The 20,841-nt window shown below is 34.1% G+C and overlaps 1 protein-coding gene across 2 annotated transcripts; it reads left to right on the top strand.

Annotated features, from left to right (window-relative positions):
• Positions 1–1,043: 1,043 nt before the first annotated feature.
• On the top strand, positions 1,044–18,823 carry LOC110732689 (alpha-glucosidase 2-like). 2 transcript variants are annotated; one of them, XM_021912665.1, is made up of 23 exons: positions 1,044–1,268; positions 2,365–2,644; positions 3,027–3,095; positions 3,180–3,317; positions 3,453–3,570; positions 7,391–7,473; positions 7,730–7,825; positions 8,556–8,724; positions 9,467–9,609; positions 9,709–9,795; positions 9,898–10,083; positions 10,788–10,955; positions 11,517–11,637; positions 11,722–11,791; positions 12,670–12,757; positions 12,845–12,965; positions 13,453–13,646; positions 13,753–13,861; positions 14,175–14,330; positions 15,914–16,016; positions 16,705–16,878; positions 18,059–18,204; positions 18,355–18,823. In XM_021912665.1, exons 1-23 carry the CDS (start codon positions 1,138–1,140, stop codon positions 18,543–18,545), a joined length of 3,141 nt encoding a protein of 1,046 aa, XP_021768357.1. In that variant the 5' UTR covers positions 1,044–1,137; the 3' UTR covers positions 18,546–18,823. The 2 variants fall into 2 exon arrangements, with proteins under 2 accessions (XP_021768357.1, XP_021768358.1); XM_021912666.1 differs by having other exon boundaries at positions 1,153–1,268; positions 2,352–2,644.
• Positions 18,824–20,841: the final 2,018 nt, after the last annotated feature.

Genomic DNA, 20,841 nt, shown 5'->3' with positions numbered 1-20,841 from the left:
AAGTGTCAACTAAATAAAAACGGAGGTAGTATGTCAAAATCTCAAAGTGTCAAGTTTTCTTTAGTGATTCAATAATACTCTTAAACTAGTTTTTTTAACCAAATTATCACTCATTTTCTGATTTCCGGTTTGCATTTAAATATGGGGTATTTTTTAGGGTTAAATCATTCTTTTTTTCTTTCTTTTTTTACACAAGGGATAAATCATTCTACTATTAGATAATGGGGTATTTGTAGGTTAAAGAAATACAATAAGATATTGGATTGAACCAAATTATTTGATTTATTTGGGCCAATTAAAGACCTGGGGCAAATTGGTTTACGTGGCCCTTACAGGCTTACAACATGCAAATCCTTGTACACTATGACACTATGTAGTCCTAGACTCCTAGTCCATGATAATCTAGAACAATTGTGTAAGGTTTTTTGTGACTGCTTTGGTGCTTTTATTTAAAGTTTCGGTTTACCTGCTTTGTCCAATTTCTTTAGGAAATTGATCTCCATTTCTTAATTATTTTGTTTAGTATATACAGAGAATTTTAGATTGTAAGGTCAAAATTAGGCATTGTCATGTGTCGTTCTAAGTTTAATTTTGTCAATTATTTAATATGGATAGAGTATTCAACATTTTGCTTTGCCATATCACCTACATGCATGAAAATAATTAATATTAGTTACGTTACTATATGGTCTATATCTAAGCATTATTAGTAAATGTAAGTCATTGTTAACAACATGGCAATTACACCCTAAGGAATTAGTGGATTGTCCTGCCCCTAAACAACTATGTGATTTATAAATTTGTCATATATATATATATATATATATATATATACACACGTGGATAAGTAGATAAATACTTTTTCTTTTTTTAATTGAAAAAAATAGAGTAGATTGATTAGTACTTGTATATTGTATTTCAAATTTTTTTCCACAATCACAAAATTGTCTAGCCCACTTACTGGGTCCAAAAGGACCTAAGAGATTTCAACTACGTAGGATCCTTCTTCTTAATCCTTAACAAACAAAAACAAAATGTTGTACGTAGTATTTCAATTTCAACAAAAAAAATAAAAAAAAATGAAGGTGACCCCGTCAACAAAGAAATAATAAAATATAAAAAGATCGACCTACAAAAATGGCAGTTGGAGTTGGAGTTGGAGCAGTTTCACTTTCTGCTTCTTCAACCTCTTCCTTCAAATTGTGCTACTTTCATCATCGTCGTCGTCATCATCATCGATCATCTCCATTGTGTTTTCCAAGCTCTTGGTGAGTTTCTCGCTCAAACTGTTAATGTTCATATTTATGCAATTTTGATGATTAATGCTTTCAATTATTATGATTTTTTTGTCTATTTTATTGATGATTTGAATATCAATTTTACTTAATTAGGTTATTTTGATCGCTTTCCGCAATTTTTCTTCTGATTGTGTAATTTTCTTTGGTCATTTTTTTTTTTTGGGATGAAATTCGATCATTGTTAGTAGTTACTAATTTACTACAAGTATACTATTCTAATGCAAGTAACATAATGTTTTTATGATATCTATTTAAGGTTATATAAGTTGGTTTTTTTTTTTTTTTTTTTTTTTTTTTGGTACTGAATTTCTTAATGGAGGAGTATTTTTAGGTCCTTTTTGGCTGAAAGGATTTAGCTGGAAAAGAACTGAGGTGTTGAAATTTTGATTCCTAGCCACAAATTACTGACATGGATTTCAATAATTTTTTTTATTTTTTTACTATTTTTAAATTATTATTTATTAAAATAATCTATGATGATGGTTTTATGCAACATTGTTACTTTAAATGTTTGAGTCTATAGTTTCTCAAAAAAAAAAATGTTTGAGTCTATAGTACTACGCATATTCAAAATTATAAATAATGTAATTTACGTTACATACGAAGTAACTTTGTGAATGTGAATGCTTAGCGAGTTATCAAGGAGCTGTTACACACAATAGAAGGAAGTGTGATGATCAGGGATTGGTGTGTTTCTGAGTGTTTTTCAATGATTGAGATTTTTAGAGCATGCTTGATATAGATAGTGTGTGCCTGTTTGGTTGAAACTTGAAAGTAGTACTTACCACCTTTCCTGGCTTTTTGTTATGCTTTTTAACCTATGGTAACTTAAATGTCTCCCTTCTCAACCCCCAATTTGATACACGGGTCATAGCAAAGTTTGCACTTGAATTGGAATGAAGTGCTCGAGTGTAAGGGATTAGGAAGTGTTGATGTATTTGCCTCCTTTGTTTCTATGTCTGTTGTTAAGTCTTCGTAATTAGTTACTCCGTAATTGAAAGATTGTACTGCAAGGTAGAGATTTGTAAGAGATGCTTATGTTGACAATATCAGCTTTTGTTTGCAGGATCAAGAAAAGCTGTTGCTATAAGCTTGCTTGTAGCATGGAGGGAATCGACAGGAAAGGAATGACGAGTGATGTCTGTTCAGGAACTATGATTTATGAGCCTATATTAGAAGAAGGTGTCTTTCGATTTGACTGCTCATCTGATGATAGAAATGCAGCATTTCCTAGCCTGTCCTTTGTAAACTCTAAAGTCAGAGACACACCTCTGATGAGTGACAAACTTCCTTTCTATATACCTACATTTGAGTGCACTCTAGGGCAACAAGTTGTTCAGCTTCAGGTTAAATCCTGTTCTCACTATTTTCATGCTTGCAATCTGGGACATGTTTTTTTTTTACTTCTGTTCTATTTGAATGATTGGTATATTTTATCTGAACCCAAAAGTGAAACCATGTAGATGACCTTAAAGAATTGAAGATATTGTAATTTATCATGCCTTCTCCTCTCTCTGTTGGTGTCAAACATTATCTTGAAATTTATGACTTAAATTTTGATTAACTTCTGCTAATTCTTCCACCTAAAGTTTTAAATTTTCTACTACACCCCGTCTTTGTTCTCTACAAGGTGAGTTATGACTTCACTTTGGTGTTTGTTTGAATTGTTATGCTCTTATTTTTCACTATTACAACAGTTTGTTTTCAAACTTATTTCTGTCATTGCAGCTCCCTGTTGGTACATCTTTTTATGGAACTGGAGAAGTCAGTGGACAGCTTGAGAGGACAGGAAAGAGAGTAAAGTTTCAATCCTGGCATTCTATCCTATGTGAATCACTTAGTTTTTATATATTGGATCTTCACTTATTCTTTCTGCATTAGGTCTTTACCTGGAATACAGATGCTTGGGGATATGGTCCTGGTACAACGTCCTTATACCAGTCACATCCCTGGGTTCTGGCCGTTTTGCCAAATGGGGAAACACTAGGTGTGCTTGCTGATACAACACAACGCTGTGAGGTAAAATCCTCATTTATTGTTTCTATCTGAAGTCCCTGATTTTATAATTTATTAATGTTCACAGAAAATTTATGACTGGCTGCTTTTCTTGCATTTACTCCCTAAATGTTTATTCTAATCATCTTTCAAGTGCAGATTGATTTACGGAAGGAGTCTACCATAAAGTTTGTTGCACCATCATCTTACCCTGTTATCACATTTGGTCCATTTTCTTCCCCAACTCAGGTTCTGGTGTCTTTATCTCATGCAATTGGTAATCACTGTTACTCATATAAGACAATTATTTGATTGCATATTCCCATTTTCCCCCAATACTTCTACACAGCTGGATGTTTGGCTAGCTTAGAATAAAGGAGAATTACAATTTGACAGGGCAAAGGGAGAAATTTTATAAAGCCTTTATGGATATCTTTATTTAAATCTTTATACTTCATATGGTCAATATCTGTGGATGCTGTACTAATAATGGAAATCCTTTGTAAGTTTTTTAAAAAGGGAAATAGGTTACATTCTTTTCAGTTAGAGAAGCATGACCTTGTGTACAGGCTTGTTGCATTTTACACTATTCATCTCTACCAGAAGAAAAGGAAGAAAGAAAGCAATAACGTGCACTAATCTTAGGAGAATTTGCAGATTAGAGTTAGAACCTTTTGATATATTAAAGTTATGAATATATATTAAATATGCTTCTTGTGATAGATAACTTTTGCACCCCCATTACTTTCCATTTTTCCCCCCAAGGAAATTTGATATGTGTACACCTTTTGTCTTTTAATTCTTGCCTGGAGCAAATAATGGGCAACTTTGTTTTGTTTAGGCTGGGAGATGTACTAGACACTATTTATGCAGTAGTATATATTATTATACTCAATGCTATGGCCATTTTTACTAATTGAAATGGCCACCTTACCCCTTTGAAAACTTCTTTAAGCCCTGTGCTTGTTTGCTACTTTATCATGTGCCGATCATAGAAAAGGGAAAAGGGGGGTCAACTCTGCTATGCAAGTTATAAGAGGGGAGGATCATGTTGGCTATTGATTGACCAATTTTTGCTTTCCTTGGTGTCTTAAAACTAGTTACTTCATCTACATGCTCACCTTGGAAACAGGAGTAGGCTAAGAGAAACAAGCATCTATTAGACCACTCTCAATGGTGAGCAAAAAAAATGCTCACCCACTCTCTCTCTCTACCCACTTTCTCTCTCAACAAATCAGTTTTGCTCATGGGCAAATTTTTTTACATTTTCTCTCCCAATGGTGAGCAAAAAAAATGCCCACCCACCACTCTCTCTCTTACTTTTTCAATACCCCACCATTACTTTCTCTCTCCTACACAACACTTCTTTATTTATTAATTTCATTTATATTTTAACAATATTACTCCAAATAAATAAAAACTAGTTTAAATTTGTGTAACTTATTTTTTTTATTTTTGTCTTTTTTATCGTTAAAATTTGTCGTAAAATTAAGTACGTTATATGAAATAATTGTAAAAAAAAGCTCAAAATTTGTGGAATGTTTTTATTTATTTTAAAGGCGGTATAATACTAGAAACCAATTACATTTGCAACGTCATGCGTAATTAAACTTAGGAAATAAAATAAACACAACAATTAAAAAATAACTCGACTGCATACGGAAAAGTAGCTACGCCATAGTACTTGGCTTTATTTAAGTCGTGCTAATTTCTCCCTAATTACGTGGCCCGTATCGTTGCCAAATATGTTCGACTAAATCACGTTTCAGAGATAAATGAATTTCTCTGTCACGAAGGGAAGCTTTTCGCTGTAGAAATGCGTTGAAGTCAAAGTTGGTAGGTCGGCCTACGTTGAATTCAAACGGTGGCGTTGTAGATGTTGATGCTGGTGTTGATTCTTGTTGATCTTCTTCGTAGAAGGCTCTTAGAACTTCGGCTCGAGTGTAGTTGTGGCGCTCATCTTCAACAATCATGTTGTGCATAATGATACATGCTTTCATTATGTCTTGCAGTATGTCCTCATCGTACGCCAGTGACGGTTTTATATTATTGCAAATCGAGCTTGCAAAACACCGAATGCTCTTTCAACGTCCTTTCGAGCAGCCGCCTGGTGATCAGCGAACAATTTATCTTTTTGAACTTGAGGGGTTGTGATACCCTGAACAAAAGTTGCCCACTTCGGATAAATACCGTCGGCTAAGTAATATGCCATGTTGTATTCATGGCCGTTAACGGTAAAATTTACCGGAGGAGCTCGACCATGCAGAACCTCATCGAACACTGGGGAACGGTATAAGACATTAAGGTCATTACAAGATCCAGGAATACCAAAGAAGGAATGCCATATCCATAAATCCTGATGTGCAACGGCTTCCAGTATTAGCGTTGCTTTCTTGTTCCTATCGGCGTACTGCGCTTTCCAAGCCGTTGGACAGTTCTTCCATTCCCAATGCATGCAATCAATGCTGCCTATCATGCCTGGAAAACTTTCTTCAATTGCATAATGCAATTACATTACATGCCATACAATATTTTTTTTTCCTCACCAAATAACATATATACTAATTTTAACACATAACTACATGTACATATTAAAAAAAATAATTAACCAATACTTGCAACACTTTAAGAACTATGAATTTAGAAATTTATTGAGAAAATATACACAACTTTGTTTAATTACATAATGCAATATAATTTCGTGGCCTATAATATTGATTTTTTTTCAAAAAATCACATATATACTAATTTTATTACGTAACTACATTTATATATAGCAAAAAAAATTAACCAATAATTGCAACACCTTAATAACTACAAATTTAGTAATTTATGGAGAAAATATACACAACTTTGTTTAATTACATAATGCAATTTAATTTCGTGGCCTATAATTTTTTTTTTCCATAAAATCACATATATACTAATTTTATTACGTAACTACATTTATGTAGAGCAAAAAAAATTAACCAATAATTGCAACACTTTAATAACTACAAATTTAGAAATTTATGGAGAAAATATACACAACTTTGTTTAATTACATATTGCAATATAATTACATGGCCTACAATTTTTTTTTTTTAAAAAAAATCACATATATACTAATTATATTAGAAAAAAAATTTAAAAAATAAAAAAATAAAATTGTTACCTGAATATGGGTGAATTGCAACAACAATATTCTTCTACAAATTTAAAATACTTTTAAGAAAATTAAAATGTGGAAGATTTAAAGTGTTTACGAAATTATACCAAAATATATCAAAATGCATGTCTATTTATAGAGAATTTAATTTTATGACCGTTGGTAATTTTTTTTTTTTTTTTTTTACAAAATATATTTTTCAGAAAATAGATTACAAAAATATATCCGTTGTAAACGGCTAGTATTTTCTGATTGGCTAGCAAACTGCACCCGCCACGTGTCGCTTCTTCATTCGTTCCCTCGCTGCACGCGTCAGTAATCAGGTTTTTTTTTTTTAAAAAAAATCCGAAACCTCAAAACGACGCGTTTTGAGGCGCGCCTTTGAGGGAGCTTCATCAAAACGCGTCGTTTTGATGCTTGGAGTCCGAAATTTTTTTGGTTTGTCAGCCAGCTGTGGGCCCCACTCAAGTTACTGTTCATCAATAAAAATGCTCAAGTTTTGAGCTTTTTTGGTTTTGCTCATGGGATTTTTTTTGCATTTCATCAATTTCTCACCATTGTGGTTGGTGATCATTTTTTTCCTCACAAAAAAAGCTCACGAGCAAAAAAATTCCTCACCATTGCTAGTGCTCTTAATTTTAAATTGGATTTGACAAATATAAATTCTTCTTTGGGACATAGAGACACCATATGAATCTTTCAGAAATTTGATACACACCAGTGACATCAGTATTAAATCAAAATGAGAGATGCTTGAAGCTATATCTCTGTGTTTTGTTGAGTTTATCTCAAATGAAGGAGCATTAAAAAATCAAATTGAAATAAGACGTGTTGTATGTTTTATTTCTGATATTCTGCCCATTCCATATCCCAAATGCATTTTGTACAGAGTACTAGTGTTTACATTTTTGTACAGATTACAGACTTATAACCTATATTCTGGTTACAGGAGCTGTCTTTATGCCACCAAAGTGGTCACTTGGCTATCATCAATGTCGATGGAGCTATGATACTGATAAACAAGTTCTCGAGGTTAGTAATTCTGTCCTTGAAATAGATGCACTGAAATTCTATCTCTTTTTGTGGTTCATACATAAGCACGTTAAACTGTTCATCTGTCATATGAGTTTGGTGTCTGCTAAGTGACTTCTTGCTCATAGCTTGGATTTTCTTCCCTTTTCCCAATCGGCTTATCTTATACTCATATCTATATTTCTGTTTTTTTTTTTTTTTTTTTTTTTTTTTTTTTTTTTTTTTTTTTTTTTGTAATTTTCTTCTGAATATGCAGGTTGCTAAAACTTTTCGAAAAAAGGACATACCTTGTGATGTGATCTGGATGGATATAGACTACATGGATGGTTTTCGTTGCTTCACTTTTGACGGTGTAAGCTATTTCATAGATTTTCTCAAATGATCATATCAACAATACCATTTTAGGAGTTGCTCCTTTGAAATAATACATTTTGCAATTTTACAGTAATATCCTTAATTAACTCGGTATGATAGTCATCTTTTATACTAAAGTTAGACTGGGAGTGGAGCCCCCCTCAATGACAAGATATGGGTGATTTTATAACTGTCATTCATTCTGTCAGCAATCTTCAGCGAATGAGCAACATGGTTATATATATATGCTAAAACACTATTCTATCATAAAGACTGGCCTTAATGTCATATTTATTTATCCAGTTTTTTCATTTTTTTAAAGACACTAGTCAGTTATGTAATGTGGAAAGGTGAATGAATAGGGATTATTTTAATATCTGCTCAAAAGGGGTGTAAAGAAACCTGCCAAAGGACCTAATGGAGAAATGGGTATTGTTTACTTCTAGATTTAGATTTGGTTTTGATTCAGTTAAGGTCCTTCCATAACCTTAGTGTAGTACTGGAAAAGTGAAAATCATCTGTTCTGGCCACGATCTCTATCCAGATTTTGTTTGCAAATGAGCCTTTGTGCTAGTAAAGACCCTGGATGATATTACTTCTTCCCACTATTCTAATTTGATTTGGATTATTTGCGGGATATGAGAAAATTTGTAGAATGCTATGGAATGTCCTTTTATTCTTTATTTTGATCATGAAGTTTTTCTTGTTTCACTAAAATATTGTACCAGGAGCGTTTTTCAGACCCAAACTCATTGGTGAATGATCTTCATCTTAATGGTTTCAAAGCTATCTGGATGCTTGATCCTGGAATCAAACATGAAAAAGGTTACTTTGTTTATGACAGTGGAACTAAAAATGACGTCTGGATCAAAACTGCTGATGGGAAACCTTTTTTAGGTAAGAATTTTACTAGGTAAGGTTTTTTCTACGGATACTTGGCCTTGATAGCACAAGGATTTCTCGTAGATGGACTAATCTTGAAGTCTGATGTTTTATAACCTATTTAATATCTTCTTTCTGTTGAATAAACGAGTGTATTGCCGACAAGTGGCTCGGTTTGATGGGGTTCAATTTCCAATTCAATCACTTAGATATAGCGCCTAGCAGGCCACTAACTCCACATTTTCCAATAATGCTATGCAAATTCTACTTGTTTGGTCTCATACTCTCACGAGTTGGCTACTCCTCTCTTTTTTAAAATGTTTTGGCTTGAAATAAAGGTGACTTTATTCATTCATATAGAGAGCCAATAAAAAAAAGATTTCAAGTTCAGGAGTTTTGGTTTTAAGAAGAAAGGGAAAAATATTTGTAATGGGCTGTGCGGCAGGATTTTTGGAAAAGAAAAAACTGTAAGCATCAGTGATCAGTCTGGTGAAAATCTGTTTCTCTAGCTTCTTTATAGAGAAATTCATTGTTGATGCATTGTCGACTGACTAGGTAAGTCATTGGAAGAATTTATTCTAAAGATTGTTTGACAAAAGTATTACAAGTAACATGACTATGTACTCGTAATTGTTTGAAACCTTATTCTTCCATTGCTTATCAATGTTATCCATCTTGAAGCTCAATAGGATGATATGAAATTTTCATGAGCAATAGTTGAACCCTGTGGTTGTCTCATACTTTCTTTTATAATCAGGTGAAGTATGGCCTGGACCTTGTGTCTTCCCTGATTTTACACATTCAAAAGCTCGATTATGGTGGGCAGATTTAGTGAAAGACTTCATTTCCAATGGCGTTGATGGTATATGGAATGATATGAATGAACCAGCAATATTTAAGGTATTGAATTTTGACATTTGTTTCCAGATTGCACCCAACCTTTAATCTTCTACCTCTCTTGAGTTGTAAGTTGGTTTTATCTTATTACATGTTTATCAGGTGGTGACAAAGACAATGCCTGAGAGCAATATTCATGATGGAGATCCTGAGTTAGGTGGCAGCCAAAATCATTCATACTACCACAATGTATTACTCTATATTCTTATGCCTTTCGTTTTTCCTGCTCACATTTTTTGATATGATTGACAGAGCTTGATCTTTTAATATGAGATTCTGTTGATTTTTCAGGTTTATGGGATGCTCATGGCTAGATCTACATATGAAGGCATGAGATTAGCTAAAGAAGATAAGCGGCCATTTGTTCTTACTCGAGCTGGATTTATAGGCAGCCAAAGGTATGCTGCAACATGGACTGGTGACAACCTTTCAACTTGGGAACACCTTCACATGAGTGTTCCCATGGTACTTCAATTGGTATGGGATCTGGAGAGGTCTTTCTTATTTGTTGTTTATTATTCTTTCCCTGTTATGTAGTAATTTTAATAGGAATTTTTGACTAAGTAAGGAAACCTATGGTGCCATCTGAAGACAATTAGTAAAGTAATGTGGCTGTCGTTCTAATACAACCAAAGGCACCATTCCTTATACATATTGACGATGCAAGTTCCTTATTGGTATAACTTGATTTGAAGAAGGTACATCATTCCTTATACAATTAGTAAAGTAATGTGGCTGTCATTCTAATGCAACCAAAGGCACCATTTCTTATACATAATTTACTCTTTTTTTAGTTCTACCATATTTTGTTTAGGATATCTACATGATCATTTTTGGTAATTAGGTTTTAGGTATGTTAGAATGCTCTAAATGACAAAGCTCCTTTTTGGCTAGTCACATGATTGGGCTTGTCTTTGAAAAGCTGCCCTTAATAAAGCAACTAAAGAGAAATGGTAGAAGTTCTAAAACATAAAGTAAAAAAAAAAGGAGGAAGTACATTGATACACACACAAGGGAATACAGTCATACACTAAGAATTGGAGTATTGGGAAATAAATTATGTGTTTATATGTTTCTTTTTGTTTACTCCTATGAGTAGAATTACTGTTCTCCTAAGAATCAAAGGTTGAAAAGATACGTGCTTAACTATTTCATTTGTTTCCCCCTTTTTTGGGTTACAGAGCCTTAGTGGACAACCTCTTTCAGGCCCAGACATAGGTGGTTTTGCTGGTAATGCAACACCAAAGCTATTTGGAAGGTGGATGGGTATTGGTGCCATGTTTCCATTTTGTCGCGGGCATTCTGAGAAGAGTACAGATGACCATGAACCTTGGGCTTTTGGTGAAGAGGTATATTGGAAATTCAGGACATAAAAGTTTCAATTTAATGCGTGTTTAGATGCCCTTGTACAATGCTTAATGCTATTGATTATGTAGTTTGTGCAAGGCTAACTTTGTGACAAAACTTCTATCAACCAATTCGATTGTTTAGAGTTAGGAAGTAGACCTGTAGATCTTTAAGAATATCATCTTCATGTCAAAGTTTAAAGTTTCTTTCACAGCTTTAGTTGAACCAAAGTTGCTGCATTCAAAATGATGATTGTGAATAATATGACATGAAAATTAAGTGTGATGATTTCCTATCCAGCCCACCTTTTGCGTATTGATAGCACCCCTTGGTGCTTCATTAGTCATTAATACAATAAAGGTGTATTGCTTAAATAATACTTCCTCGTTCTTGTTGATTGCTAGGGGTGGCACACATGTAAGGAATTGGACAGAGATAGATATATAAAAAGAGGGATCATGTAATGGTTATGTAGCAATTAATATGAAACTTCTAGATTAGGGAATTGTAGCAATTAGAAAGTAAGATTGAGGCTAACTGCTAACTTCACTTTCATTGATCAGTGCGAGGAAGTGTGTCGTCTTGCTTTGAAGAGACGCTACCGGCTTATACCACACATATATACTTTATTCTATCTAGCACATACGAGGGGAACTCCAGTTGCTTCACCAGCCTTTTTCGCAGGTGGTATAATTATCAATGACATAGCTTGAAATTCATCAATGATCCATCTACCATCTTAATCATTAAAGTCCTTCATGTTTCTAGATCCAAAAGATATACACCTTCGTACAGTTGAGAATTCTTTTCTGCTGGGGCCACTTCTTATACATACAAGGTTTTCCATCTATCATCTTATGCCTTCTTCTTTTTCATGTGTTAATTGCTATCTTCTGATTGCACCATTGATATGTTTTTAGAACGTCTTTAATCGTAGTTCATTGAATATGCATCAAGCAGACAAATTGCAGCTAAATACCCTTGAGGGCTTGCTGCCTTGTCGACCCATTTGGTAGGTGGTAATCATTGGTGATAATGGTAAGGAACGCAAATGTAACTGTAAGCAAAGTCCCTTGCGAGTATTCATGGTAATGCTTGCCCACTCCCAAGTCCCAACTAGCTTTTTTTTCTTCATCAATTCCTTGTGCCCACCATTATTACTTTATTGGTATTGAGTGGCAATGGGAATTTATGAAGAAAACACATTCATAGAAGGGGCTGTATCTCCATGGACACTGACATGGGACTTTCCTTGTCAATCTACATAGTGGTTCATAACCATTATCACTATTTATTACAGCCTACCAAATAGGATGTGAAAAGGCTCTTAAACTTTAAGAAACTAGTGCAGAAGACTGCTTCCTATATGAATATTATACAAAACAATAGGTTCCTGTAGGATGATTAGTTTGAATATTTTTTTCTATATGCATAATCCCTCCCTCTAATGATATGGTGGAATGTGGGATTCCACAACTCCAAACATCAGACTCTTTATTAATTGAACCTACAACATCTATCTCTGTTTTATTGATGTGGTAGCAAGTTAGCAACTGCAAAAGCAATACAATCCTTTGTAGTAAATGTGTTAAAATTGCAATATATTTTTGGCTCTATTAGATATGATTTTTCATTGGGATCATCTTTTAGTAACTAAGAACTACGAGCTGACTTGATTGCTTAAATTTGAACTAATTCAAGCGTTACTATATACAGTACTTTGCAGGATCAGGGGACAGACCAGATACAGCCAGTGCTGCCTAAAGGCATTTGGTTGAAGTTTGACTTTAATGATTCACATCCGGTATTTGACAACCTTCCTTTAAGCGTACTTTGATGGAAAACAAGTTTACATGACAATTATTAAAGCTTTTGGTCTTGTGTTATTTAGGACCTACCCTTGCTGTATCTCAGAGGAGGATCAGTAATTCCCTTGGTCCCTCCACATCAACATGTTGGGGAAGCTAAGCCAACAGATGACTTAACACTTCTTGTCGCTTTAGATGAAAATGGTATGTTCCAGCATTGCTATTTAGCTTCAGAAGTTGAAATCTTTAACTCCTTAAGCTATAGCAGATATAATAATTGGATTATAGCAGATGTGCTCATGTTAGAGATCTCAATGTCATTTTATGTATTTAATTATTTATTTTATAAAGAATATGCCATGAATTTTGAATTAGACACAGTATAAATATATTTTCTAAATCAACTTATTCACAAAATAAAGGTCATGTTATACTATTCCTGCAACTTATTCCTTGTCTTCACCACCTCTGTAGACTCTCTTTTCTTGGTCCACAAGCTGCCCTTTTCTTTGTTCTCATTTTTTTTTCATGATCTTCATTTACTGTAGTCTGTTTAATGGCCATTCTAAGATGGTGGCTGTTATATTCTATATCTGGTTCATTGTTTGTTTTTATTTTCCTGCTGTAAGGGAAGCATTTTTTTGTGGTGAGGTTATCAGCAGGTGTATGACAGGCTTCCGTATAATTGCAGGAAAAGCTGAAGGTGTACTATTTGAAGATGATGGTGATGGATATGAATTCACCAGAGGGAATTATTTATTAACTTATTACACTGCTGAACTCCACTCTTCTGTCGTTACTATAAAAGTTTCTAAAACTGAAGGATCCTGGAAGAGGCCGAAACGTCGTCTGTGTGTGCAATTGTTGCTTGGTGGAGGTGCAATGGTAGGAAATTTGGTGGAAATATGACAGTTTGTTAGATATTATTGCTGTTTTGCTTCATAGATAGATCTGTTTTCATCAGTCTTCAGAGTTTATTACTTTCATGCAGATTGATTCTTGGGCCACTGATGGAGAAGAAGTGCAGCTTACCATGCCATCAGAACATGAAGTTTCTAACTTGGTCTCAGTGAGTCGGAAGCAGTATCAGACTCGTATAGGTAACTTGAAAGACATTGAGCAAGCTAGGCCAAAGATACATGCTTTGAATTTTTGACTGCCTGCTCCTTTGCAGTTATTTTGCTCCAGCTGCCTGTACCTGGCATCAGGAATTTGTCGCTTTCTTTGTAATCTTGTATTAGTTATGTAATACTAAAGTAGTAATCTCTTAACTGCCATTAATACTTCCATGTAAGTCTTTTCTCAAAAAAAAAATTTTGCTAGTCAATGTTACCTTTTAGACCCCGTGCAGAAAATATAGGATGCTTCATCCTGGTTAACTTTTGAGCTCAAGTTTATATCTATTTATTGCAGAAACTGTGAAGCGTATTCCAGAGGTTGAACATACTGCAGGAAAGAAGGGTACTGAACTTTCAATGACTCCTGTTGAACTAAAAGGTGGTGATTGGCTTCTTAGAGTGGTTCCCTGGATTGGTGGTAGAATTATTGCAATGGAGCATCATCCCACAGGTATGACTTTGTCTCTTTGATGACCATCTACTAAGCTAATATTTACATTTACAGAAAAAATAGAGGGTACAAGCTTTATCCAAAATGGTTGGGCATAAAACTTTCATGAGTACAGCAGCTTTTTAAGCCTCCTATAACATTAACATTTACTCTTCTTTACCACAAACAGAAAAGCATAATTCATTCAATCGAAGGAAAAATTTCAACTGCTTTTTAGCATAATCCATCTCAACTCTTTTGACTATTGTGTCCGAATTTATTAGCTATACAGAAAGAACCTTTTTATTTTTATTTTTTTTCGAGGGAAGACAGAAAGAACTTTGTGGTGTTACATTATATACTAATTAGGGGTGAGCAAACCGGGTACCCGGTCAAAATTTTAGGATCCGGACCCGGAATTGGTTGGGACCAGGTCCTAAAATTTGGAACCGGAATTGGTTGGGACCGGTACAACCGGGTCCTAAAATTTAGGAATTGGAATTGGTTCCATCGGGTACCGGTTCCGATTCCGGGTACCCACTTATATATATAAGTGTTGAAATATAATACAAATCATAATATTTTTTTTGGTGTATTTTTACTTTTAGCGTTTAATACTTATATTTTTATATACATTAAGCTATTTTAATTATATTATTTTTTTTTTATTTTACTAATTAGTTACGTTCAACATATTTTAGTTTTTTTAAATATATTTTGTACAATATATGTTGGGTAACCGGTATAGTAGAGAGGAAAGAAAAATCTAGAAGTTTTAGGGTTTTGTTTGATAGTCGGTTGAAAGTTTTATAAGCAATTAGGCTTAGAAATTAAAATGGGTTGTACATAACTCTTTAGTTTCTTAAAAACACAAACAATCCACATACTATATCATATACAACCGGGTACCCAGTGGGTACCGGGTCCAAAATTTTAGGATTTGGAACCGGAACCGGTTACAACCGGGTCCGAAATTTTGGACCCGGTCCCGGAACCGGTGAGACCAGTTCTGGGTCCGGACCCGGCGGGTCCTAACCGGTTCCGGGTCCGGTACCGGGTACTCTGGATCTTTGCTCACCCCTAATACTAATTCAAGGGTGAATAGTAAATCTTTCTCTGTTAATTCTTAAAAATTATTGTCACCAATTGTCTGTATCGTTACTGAAAATCTGATGTTGACTCTTTGATTAAGACTTAAGAGGGAGTAGTTCTCTGGAATGTATCATTCTATATATCTATTTCTCTATACATTCAAGTGAAAAGTGGATAATAATAGCATTTAGCTCATAAATATGTTTTGAAAATTTCTAAAGAACCTTGTCCTTTTCAGAGGAACTAATAGCCCCCTAAAAAATAATAGTAAGAAAAATAAGTTATGTATATGTAGGCATACATCACATAACAGAAAAAACTTAAGAAAGCATGACTCCTGATTTTGTGAGAAAGTAACATTCTTAAACTGACTTATTTATGGTTTTGCTCAGTTGTGCCACTCTTTTTGGCTGGACTTCCTATCCAAACTTTGTTGCCTGATAATAATTCCTATTTTGAATCTCATCTTCTGCATGCAATTGTCTAATGCTATGCACCTTCACTTGGTACAGGAATACAGTGGCTCCATAGCAGGGTTGAAATTGATGGCTACGAGGAGTACAGTGGCACAGAGTATAGATCTCCTGGATGTACTGAGGAATATACTGTCATTGAGTGAGTGTTCTTGTTAATGCTGGTGACTTGTGAGTCTTGAGTTTAAAAGTTGCTGCGTGTCAAGATGCTAAAATATGATTAACTGATTGCTCATTTATATCATTAAACTGACACCCATGTTATTAGTGAATTGAACTTGGGTGGCCATTATTGGATTTTATCCAGATTTCCAGAACTTATCTGAATTTATTTACCTGAAACTCAAGTGCAGAAATTTTATTTCATATAATACACATATTAAGCTGCTGAAGAAATCCTGTACTGATTTGCCCGCAATGAACACCAATGATGCTGAATATTCTACGAAGAAAAGATGATAATGTGCTTTATTTGTACCTATCAGCATTATTGCTTGCTTATTCGCATAGCCTGACAATGTGTTCTGGATTTAGCTGTTAATGCTTTTGGAACTACAACTTAGTGTATGTGTATATTACACATTACTCTCAATTACACAAGTGAGCTTTTCTACAAAGAAAAGATTGAAATATGCTCTGAATGACTGAATGTACCTCATGAGCAATAATATTGCTTACTAATTTATGCAAGCTTGTCATTAGTATTCTTTCTTGTGTGCGTGCTTTTGAAACTACGACTTAGTATATGGGATTATTACTTAGTATTTATTTCTTTCTTGAATCTGATGACAATAGTGCTTGTTGCCTTCTCCAAATTCATCTTAATGCAGGCGAGATCTTCAGCAAGCTGGAGAAGAAGAAGCCCTGAAAATGGAAGGTGATATTGGTGGAGGGTTGATCCTGGAGAGATATATATCTATTCCAAAGACTGAACCCAATGCTGTCCAAATTAAATCCAGTATCATAGGCCGTAATGTTGGTGCTGGTTCTGGAGGATTTTCAAGGTTTGTCCTTATGTTTACTCCAGGATCATTTTATTCACAACTCACAATTACTAATGATCAGAACACGCACTTGTATTGCACGGGTTTTAATCCTATAGTGTATTTGTTTACTTTTACATGGTCTGTCTATAAAAGAATTGGGGAAGGGCTTTCACAATTTCAGGTGAACGTGCACAACCTAGCTTCAAATTAAGTTAGATTTACTAATTTTCACAGAAACTGGACATGACCTATATTGCCTGCTAAATTCGATTGGATAACCCTTATCAATTAATTCCCAGACCCATTTCAAACTTCAGAAGGCTTCCCCTATTCTTGGGCTTTATGTAGATTATTATATAGGTTAGGATGAAACTGTGGAAAGCATCTAGGTGCCAATATGCAACTGTACAACAGATTAGCAACTTGAGTGAATTCTGCTGTTGCAGCTGAAGAAAATTGTTTCTAGAAGTGGCTGATTGATTAACAATTTGGGTAATTTGTCTACATACCCTGTGGTGGTGCAAGGTGAAATCATGATAAGAATTTTCTATTTGCCCTGAGAAAGACTAAGGTTAATAATCACCAGAATATTAAATTTTTATGCATTGAAATATATTATCAGACAATTATGAATTTTTGATCCATTTGCATCTTGAACTGATGCTTGAAGCTCTAATTCAATTTGAATAGAATAGATTAAGTCAACTTGATTAACTTATATTACAAATTCTCCAATCGATTTACGACTCTGGAGGTTGTATCTTCCAGTGTATAATTAGCAAGGCTGTATTAACTTATTGCCTATTGATTCTAAGAACAGCCTTCATTATATCTTGATATGCTAATGTAAACAGTCGGCCTTTTGTGTTGTAACTATTGGGAATTTATAATTATATTGCATATCTTAGCTTATGTAATTCCAGTGCTGTGGATTAGGAGTTATAATATACATAATGATATTGGTTAAATTGTCTATAAATTTATAATTTTATATGTTCAGATGGTTCTAATGCTTACCCAATTGAGCATGCGAACTTAAAATGTTCATTCTGCAGTACATTTGCTCAATTCTAGATGATGGGAATTTTGTGTATGCTTGTGTCTTTTTTATAATTATAAAATATCTTTTAGAGTCAATCCAAGCCTGCTTCATCTAGTCTAAGTTATGCTCATACTCATTGCCTGGAATTTTGTGTAGGCTTGTGTGCTTGCGTGTGCATCCAACATTTGCTCTCCTGCACCCTACAGAATCATTTGTATCATTTACCGCAGTTGATGGATCTAAGCATCAGATTCATCCAGAGTCTGATGAGCTGTCTTATGAGGGCGACCAGCGACCAAATGGTAATTTTCAAACAATAATAATAGCATTTTTAGTAGTAGAAAGGTAGTAGCTAGTTTGATCATCTGATTTGTTTTAGATATACATGAAGTTATCTGATATCTTCTTTTTGTTTTCTTTGAATTGTTACACTCAAATTTGTGAATTTTCAGGAGAATGGGCACTAGTTGATAAATGTCTCGGTGTTAGTCTTGTCAACCGGTTCGATATCAATGAAGTATACAAATGTTTGATCCACTGGGGTACAGGAACTGTTAATTTGGAGCTCTGGTCAGAGCAAAGGCCAGTTTCTAAGCAATCACCTCTAAGCATATCACACGAATACAGGGTGAAAATGACCTAGTACCTCGTATCTTCTCAGTAATCGTACAAAAAGCAGGAAAAGGATCCAGATATCAAGTACTGAGTGGTGTATCCTGGATTCATGTTCACAGCCCGTGCATCTAGATAATGTAAAATGAAAAGCGTGTTTGTAGAATGAAGAATAAACTTAGGCTGTTGACAAAATGTTCTTCAGAATAAGCAAAATTGTACCCAGAGTTGCATCAATGTCTCTGACATAATACCAAGTAATGAGTATTACTGTGATGGCCTTTTGAATCATATCGTAATATTTACGTATTTTGTCACACGGATTCAGTCAAGGAGGAAAAGAGGGGGAGTTATCCTCTTTTAAGCTAAAGAGGAGGCACCGTTGCAAAACTTGGGAGAAGTACGCTCCTAGCTCCTCAAGGTTATAAGTTGTCTTCTCTGCAACGACTTTGTTTGATTTGTGTAATGTTCATCCCTTTTGGAAGAATGGAAGCCCTTTAACTTTCCAATGAAATTTCTTATTTGTCATTGGGTGCTGCCATTGAAGATTTTAATCAATTTAAATACTACAGTACATACTATAAAACAGTTCCAAAAACCAAAAAGAAAAAAAAAAAATACAAATATATTATGTTCCTACTCATTCAAAGGTCACCTTAAAACTGTATACAACTACTGGTATTACTACTCTAGTACTGACAGTCGTATAATTTTTTGGCCAAAATTTCCCTTTATAAGTGGACTTCTCCTTCACTTATTTCATGCACAATTATTTTTACACCCTTCATCTCATTTTCACTTGATTCATCAAACCATAACTTCTACTTTCTCTCTCATTTTCACTTTCAATCATCAAACCATAACCAACAAGCACACACTCACGAACTTTATTTTCTCTTTCAAATCGTCCTTTCTAACCAAAACAATGGCATCAAATCGTCTTTCTTTTGACCTTGGCTTATTGTAAGTCACCCCGACTTTCTATTTTCTCATCTTTTATTTGTATAGAATTATTGATTTGTTTAACTATGGCGTAAAGTAAACTCATGATCGATCCATTGATGGCATTATATCATCATAATTTCAGTGGCATGCATATTCTTAATTAATTGTGGTTATTTATTATTATGAATGGAATTATAAAGGAGTAACTTATACTAGCTAGACAATTGATTGATCTGATATCTATTCAGCAGTTAAAAGCCACATATGAGTTTGTACACCGTACCAAGTAGAAGTTATTAGATAAGATATACGTAGTAATATGTTTTTTTTGTAAATTATTTATATGTTAAATGTATGTAGGTGATGCTTATAACCTTGATAAGTATGGAAAAATGAAAACGGAAATGTCGGAAAATGAAGTTGGAGGGATGAAGAAGATGCAGTCGAATGTTATTCCGTGCACCTTAATGAAGGACCATGTTGGTGTTGTTTTGATCTAACTTGTAATTATGGTAGTTTAGCGGAGTGCAAAAAGGCTTATAGAGTATTATGTTACTAGTAGTTCTTAATCCTTGTAATAATATACGAAGTAAACGATAAATTCTGCGGAGTATTGATTTTACTCTTAGATGTAGTTGATCAAATTGGGTTGAAATTATATATCATGCTAAGTTTTATCCGTTTGAATTGTTTGATCGAGTACGTTATTAGCTAATTTATTTATCTACCTTCTTTTATTAATTGTTTGAGTACGTACGTTGTGATATGAAGATTATAAAATCGTTTTTACTCTAATTTGTAAATATAGGTGATGCCTATGATGATGAAACTTATAGAGCATTGAAGACGGGGAAGCAAAGTGAGGAAAAGTTGAACAAAGCTGGAAATGAAGTTGGATTAATGAAGTTGAGCAGGAAAGCAAGAGTAGTAGCGCAAATAATAGGCTGCACCAAAAAACACTGCGGTAAACATATATGCTGGTGTTGTTCGGATAAGAAATTGTTATAACAAGGAGCAAGACTGCTGGAAGGATTAAAACAACAGACGTTGCCAAATGTAGTTTTTTTTTTTTTCATACTAATGTAAAGCTAATGAGCTGGAGCGCTCCCGGGGTACCAGATAACAAAACTAAAAATGGATATATTAAAGACATGTAAACATTAATTATAATGATCGATGTATGATTTTGGCAAATATTTTAAATTTAATAATCTTTTAGATAATATATTAGTAATTAGTTATCTAACGCTCTAGAATGCTTGTTAAGATCCTTAAACTAAATTAATATATGAACGTCTTAATTTTTTTTTTTTATAGAAGGTAACTAAACGAAATTTAAAAGTGCATCACTAGCTATATCCGACCAAATTAAATAAAAGCAC

This window comes from Chenopodium quinoa, unplaced genomic scaffold (genome assembly GCF_001683475.1).
Source record: "Chenopodium quinoa cultivar QQ74 unplaced genomic scaffold, ASM168347v1, whole genome shotgun sequence".
In the NCBI taxonomy this organism is placed as follows: Eukaryota; Viridiplantae; Streptophyta; class Magnoliopsida; order Caryophyllales; family Amaranthaceae; genus Chenopodium; species Chenopodium quinoa.
The sequence above is the reverse complement of the archived record's forward strand: the minus strand, read 5'-3'. Positions and strand labels throughout refer to the sequence as shown.

Bases quoted from the DNA above. Each gene is read 5' to 3' on its own strand.
- LOC110732689 (XM_021912665.1), top strand. From the start codon at position 1,138: ATGGCAGTTGGAGTTGGAGTTGGAGCAGTTTCACTTTCTGCTTCTTCA. The intron at 3,571-7,390 runs GTAATCACTGTT...TTCTGGTTACAG, and splicing joins GTCTTTATCTCATGCAATTG to GAGCTGTCTTTATGCCACCA. The intron at 11,792-12,669 runs GTTTTCCATCTA...TACTATATACAG, and splicing joins CCACTTCTTATACATACAAG to TACTTTGCAGGATCAGGGGA.